This window comes from Colobus angolensis, unplaced genomic scaffold, assembly GCF_000951035.1.
Source record: "Colobus angolensis palliatus isolate OR3802 unplaced genomic scaffold, Cang.pa_1.0 Scaffold111, whole genome shotgun sequence".
Taxonomy (NCBI): Eukaryota; Metazoa; Chordata; class Mammalia; order Primates; family Cercopithecidae; genus Colobus; species Colobus angolensis.
In genome coordinates this window covers 5,484,374-5,490,691 of record NW_012112142.1, presented here as the reverse complement: position 1 = coordinate 5,490,691, position 6,318 = coordinate 5,484,374, and the positions used below count along the sequence as shown (strand labels likewise).

The following is a 6,318-nucleotide window of genomic DNA, read 5'->3' as shown; positions in this document are numbered from 1 at the left end:
AATTCATAAAGATGGAAAGCAGAACAATGGTTACCAGGGCCAGAGGCAAGGGCTAATGGGGAGTTATTTCATGAGTACACATTTTCTCTTTGGAGTGATGAAAAAGTTCCGGGGATGATAGGGGTGATAGCTGCACAATGTAAATGCAGTTAATGCCACTGAAATACAGTGGTAGGTAAAGTTGAAGCTTAGAAGTGGACAGAAATAGCTTCAAGGTTCAGATTTGAAAGTTTAATTTTACCACTTGTGTTACTTTTATTTTCTTCTCCACTCATTTGGGGCATAATAGACCATTTCCCCTCCCATGTGTTGGAAAGGAGAAAAAAGGAAACATTGGAACATTAAGCTTATTCTAAAGATTCAGATCTCTCCCCTGCATGCTTGCAACCTTTAAATGTAAAACTCACTTAACTCATGGATTAGTTAGCACAATCTCAGACTCTGGAGCCGACCTATCCCTAAAATAAGAAAAACCTAATGGACTGTATGTAGGCTACAGGCAAAAAAAAAAAAAGTCACTATAAACAAGAAACTTCTTTCAGATTAGATAAACAGTACAAAAATGTACAGACAAAAGACAATTGTTTCAGTTATCTACTCACTGGAAGAGATGTGTAACAAACAACCCTAAACTCAGTGAAGTAAAATGACAATCATTACCCTCATGAATTCTTCAGGTCAGGACTTAGGACAAGGCAGAGCAGGCATGGTGTGTCTCTGGCCAGGATTAGGGCCTCAGCTGGGATGACCCAAATGACTGAGCGATGAGAATGGCTAGGAGCTGGAATCAGCTTCTCAGCTCACGTGACTGGCACCTAGGCTGGGGTGACTCAAAGCCTGGACTCAGCTGTGACTGTTGACCAGTGTTACCTTCAAGGGGTCTCTGTCTTGGGCTTTCTCACAACATGCCAGCCTCAGGCAGTGGAACTTCTCACAGGAAGGCTGAGAGTTCCAAAAGGTAAATGTTCCAGCAGACATTGTGGCACTGCATGGTCTTTTATGACCTAGCCTCAGAAGTCACATATGGTGCCTATGACGACTTTCACCAACTTAGATTGGTTAAAAACAATCACCAGCCCACATACATGTAAGAGAGAGAACACAGACTCTATCTTGTTATCAGATGAGTATCAAAGAAGTTGCAGTCAGGTTTTAAAACTACCATGGACATATTTATAGAGAAATGGAGATATATGGCAAAGGATTAACAGTGTCCACCCCCCAGGATCCCTCAAAGTGCATTTAACTTATTATCTTAATTCAAATTAATCCAAACTTATCCTTCAAGAATAGCAAATTCCACCTATTTTCATGTGATGCAGTAACAAACTTCAATTAACCTCTATAACTTGCATCGAAGTTGACTAATATCTTGTTTTTGACCCTAGCACCACCTGCCAATTTTAATCATTTCTCATTTTTCAAACACCGTCAAGCTCAGATCCACCCTCAGGCTTAGGCTAAGTCATATCCAGAAAGAAGGCAGAGAATGCCTATAGCTAGCAAAGCAATTATATTAGCTTTATTAACAGCATTATGGCTGCTGACACCAGTGGTCATTCCCTATCCTTACTAGACTTTAGGATCTTACAGGTCAAGAGAAAAAATGAGACAAATGGTGGGCAAATAAAGCTATCAACTTTTTATTCTCCAAAGTAAAAACATTTGAGGAACAACTACTATCTATTATCACATTAAAAAATAGGATAGATAATTTCAAAATAAAGCATGGTCCTTAAGAGTGAATAAATTTAACTAAATGAAAAATTCATATATCTTATCTGAAATGCTTTGGACCAGCAGTGTTTTGGATTTCAGATTTTTTCAGATTGGGGAATATTTGCATTATACATACCAGCTGAGCATCTCAAATCTGAAAATCCAAAATCTGAAGTTCTTCAAGGAGCATTTCCTTTGAGCATCATATAAGCACTCAAAAGTTTTCGGATTTTGGAGCATTCTGAATTTCAGATTTTCATATTTGGCATACTTAATATGTAATTTTGGTTTTAATTTCTCTGCTGATCTGAAGAAATTTCACCATAGAAGAATTCCAGTTCGCAAACTGGTATGTGAAATCATTTGTGCATCTGTCTCATCTCTTCTCTCTTTTGTTTTTTTCTAATGGTTTTAGATTTTTGCTTTAGGAATTCAAAATCTAAACAAGGCAAATAAGTAAATGAGTATAATACCATATGAATGCTGTAAGAATACATTGGGAAACAAAAATAAATGAAGGTCTCACAAATTAGGTAAAAAAAAAAGTTTGCCCATGAGAAAGAATGGGGAAAATTATAGGCAGAAAAAACATTGTAGCTGAAAGCACAATCTATGCATACAGCATATTCAAGATAGCCTCTACTGTGTACCAAAAAATAAAGAGTAGTTATACTTGGCTGTAGAGTAAGGTTAACTTTCTCTTCATTATTCTTCTCTTTTATGAACTTTAACAATAGAGCAAGCATTAATTTAATGATCAGGAAATGTTTTTTAATTTCAATTTTATTTTTTATTTTTTTGAGACAGAGTCTCGCTCTGTCACCCAGGCTGGAGTGTAGTGGTGTGATCTCGGCTCACTGCAAGCTCTGCCTCCCGGGTTCACGTCTTTCTCCTGCCTCAGCCTCCTGAGTAGCTGGGACTACAGGCGCCCGCCACCACACTCAGCTAACTTTTTGTATTTCTAGTAGAGACGGGGTTTCACCCTGTTAGCAAGGATGGTCTTAATTTCCTGACCTCATGATCCGCCCACCTCGCCCTCCCAAAGTGTTGGGATTACAGGCGTGAGTCACCGCGCCCGGCCTTAATTTCAATTTTTCAAGTAAGCTTAGGAAGAACAAACAAAAGGCCTATTTTTCCGGTAGAGAGCAGTTTGGGTCAGGTTGTAAAATACAGATGTTAATGACTGGGAAGTAGGCAGCGGAGGTCAAGCTCCAAACAGATGATACCAGGAAAGGGGCTCATAATATTCCTTCAGTGTCTCCGTAAGAATCGTGGGCTAGGTGTACTCAATGTTGCAAGCCTCCTTATCCATATGGTCATTAGGCGGAAATTCCCCAGGTGGCAGTCACTAGCAGGTCAAATGCTTAAATATAATGCCCTTTGGAATCAGAAGGACCAAGGTTAGTATCTCCACACTACCACTTAACTAGCTCAGTGAGCCTGGGCAAATTAGCCACTCGACTTTTTCATCTGTAAAGCGGAAAAATGCATACCTCTCAAAATGTTTGTGCAGAACAACTTACATAATGTAGGTAATGAACTTAGTACAGTGCCTGTCCCCCTGAAAATTACAATTATAATATAAAACGCATTTGTATATGTAATTGAGAAGTAGATATCTGTTTGCTCTATTGGTTTAAAGGCTTTAAGCATATAAAACTCCTTTGTCAGCTAGAATGTCAACTTTTTAAAACTTAAATGAGTGCAAATGTTTAACACGAGTTTCAAATGTGGAAAGCACATTCCGTATTTGTGGCTAATTCTAAAATTAAGCTACCTTTAGAATGATATTTATGTAGGATCCAGAAATAACCAAGCGGCCTAGCCCCTAGATTCCAGCAACTGACAGAAAACTAGGTGGAGGTTTCCCATTCTTCCCTGTCTTGTTACTCCAGCCGACTTCTGTATCCACTCCAGATTGAATAGGGGATGTTTTGTGTAGAGATGGGCCTTCTCTCTTTCAGTCCAACTCTGAAGTAACCGCCCCTTACCCAAGTTTTCTTTAAACTGGCATAACTCCAGCAGAAGATTGTAGTAGGTGTGCCTCAAGTATCCTCAAACAATTCCTGCAGCTTCCAGAATCCTTGTAATAGCCCACTGGACCACCTGCGGCAACTCCACCCACTTCCATGCACCTGCTCTTCCTTCTAACCCCAGTACGCAATCCTGCAGCCCCGCCCCCGCAGCTGACCAATCAGAGAGAGCGAAGTGAGCCGGATGGGGCGGGTCCAGTTTGCCACTGACGACGAATCACCTGCCTTAGACCTCAGGGGCGGAAGCGGAAAAGAGCTGAAAGTCCTGGTTTGGCCTTGGGTTCCGCCGTAGGGGATGTCCCGTGCGAGTGAGTGAGCTCCTGGGGCCTTACCTACTAGTGGAATCGGGTGAAGAGACGCCTGCCAGTGCGGGAGGTAGGAAGCTCGATTCCCCAAAGAAAAGAGCGAGTGGGCAGGCAGCTGCGAGACAGAACCGGAGTGTGCAGGTCCCTAGAGGCCGGTTCCTGGTCGGTGCTGCTCTCCTGGAAGCCATGGTGCAGGCAGAGCTCAGGGCGATCCCCAGGTGAGGGCAGCGGCTCTGCCTGGGATTCCACCGCAGTAGAACCGGGTAGATGCGGGGTGGGGAAGAAAGAATGTTGCCTGCACTGCTCCCCAATAGCACCCTGAGCGGCTACATTTGCAGGAGCAGCAGCAGCAGAAGACACAGCGCCGGTCCAGGAGGCGGCTTGAGCTGTTCGTAAAGTCGTCCGACAGCTTTTTCTCCGTAGTATGCGAGTTGACAAAAAGCCAGAGAACAGGGCTCCCCATTACAATCTTTTCAAGCTCTTTTCCCTTGCTAACCGGATCTGATTGTGCGAAAACATGCCTTGCACTTGTACCTGGAGGAACTGGAGACAGTGGATTCGACCTTTAGCAGTGGTCATCTACCTGGTGTCCATAGTGGTTGCGGTTCCCCTATGCGTGTGGGAATTACAGAAACTGGAGGTAAGAGGGTTCTGCACCATCAGCCTCTACACTTTCTTCTACCCATCTGTGGTTGGGAAGGAGACACCCTTCCCCCATTTCTGCTCTGACAATCCTGAAAACCATCTAATGTAAACGACCCCACTCTTAGGATATAAAACTCTCTAATTTCTTGTTCACGGTTCTTCAAGTCATGCTACAGGTGGAGGTGAGACCGGGTCGAGAAAATAGAATATATTAATATAGCTGCTTAGAAGGGCACTGTTTTGCAAGTATTCATCAGTTCCCTGAAAATAAGGTAATTTTATTCATAAAATCTGATCTGTTCAGATATTGGACTAAACTAGGTCAAATAAACTACCTTGAAAACCATGTATTGAATTTTATTAGTTTTTTACTAGCTTCCTGAATCAAAGGATTCTAGTTGTTTTACCTTTGGTGTTTGTTTTTACTGTGGAAATTAGCCCTTACCCAACAAAGGTTTTGCAAAAACCACCTTATATATATTTTTTGATGTCATATGCTTATTGTGACATCAGTAATGTACTACAAGCTGGAAAACCCCAAGGTAAATAACTCAGATATAAATATTATATAATGAACTTTAAATTCGGGATTAATAAAACGCACCAAGTACTTTTACAAGGAACACCTATTACAAGAACTATAACAAGACCATGACTATTTTAGGTCCTTCTTTATTGTGGAAATGATTTTCACATAAACTGTATTTAATATACATTTGTGTTCTCTATTTAGACTAAATTATTTTCTGATGACTTTCCCATACTAGCATAGTCCATATAGTTTGTTTGTTTGTTTGTTTTTGAGACGGAGTTTTGCTCCTGTTGCCCAGGCTGGAGTGCAGTGGTGAGATCTCGGCTCACCGCAACCTCTGCCTCCCAGGTTCAAGCGATTCTTCTGCCTCAGCCTTCCTAGCAGCGAGGATTACAGTCATGTGCCATCGCACCCGGCTACTTTTGTATTTTTAGTAGCAACAGGGTTTCTCCACGTTGGTCGGGCTTGTCTCAAACTCCCGACCTCAGGTGATCCGTCCTCCTCGGCCTCCCAGAGTGCTGGGATTACAGGTGTGAGCCACCGCACCCGGTCCCATATAGTTATTTTTTGTTGTTGTTGTTTATTTTTGTTTTCTTTGAGACAGAGTCTAGCTCTGTTGCTCCGGCTGGAGTGCAGTGGCGCGATCTCTGCTCACTGCAACCTCCGCCTCCCGGGTTCAAGCAATTCTCCTGCCTCAGCCTCCCAAGTAGCTGGGATTACAGGTGTCCACCACCACACCCAACTAATTTTTGTATTTTTAGTACAGACAGGGTTTCACCGTGTTGGCCAGGCCGGTCTCGACTCCTGACCTTGTGATCCACCTGCCTTGGCTTCCCAAAGTGCTGGGATTACAAGCATGAGCCACTGTGCCTGGCCCATATAGTTATTTTTAATGGCCATGTAATATTCTGCTACATTAAATATTTCCCATTTGTTAGATATTTAGGTTATTTCTACAATTTGTCTACAAAAACTTAGGTATAAGCATCTTAATACATTGGGTTTTTCTTTGAAATATTTCCTTGGAGCATGGTATAGGAACTACTTTAAAGGTTAATAATATGCATAATATCAGTCCCGTTTA

The 6,318-nt window shown here is 42.1% G+C and overlaps 1 protein-coding gene across 1 annotated transcript in view; it reads left to right on the top strand.

Annotated features, from left to right (window-relative positions):
- The first annotated feature begins 3,956 nt into the window (after positions 1 to 3,956).
- Positions 3,957 to 6,318, top strand: part of TMEM184C (transmembrane protein 184C) — a 21,064-nt gene continuing 18,702 nt past the window's right edge. The window contains exon 1 of the mRNA XM_011956713.1: positions 3,957 to 4,697. Within this exon, the coding sequence (XP_011812103.1) occupies positions 4,575 to 4,697 (123 nt within the window). The 5' untranslated portion in view covers positions 3,957 to 4,574. The remainder of the gene's footprint in view (positions 4,698 to 6,318) is intronic.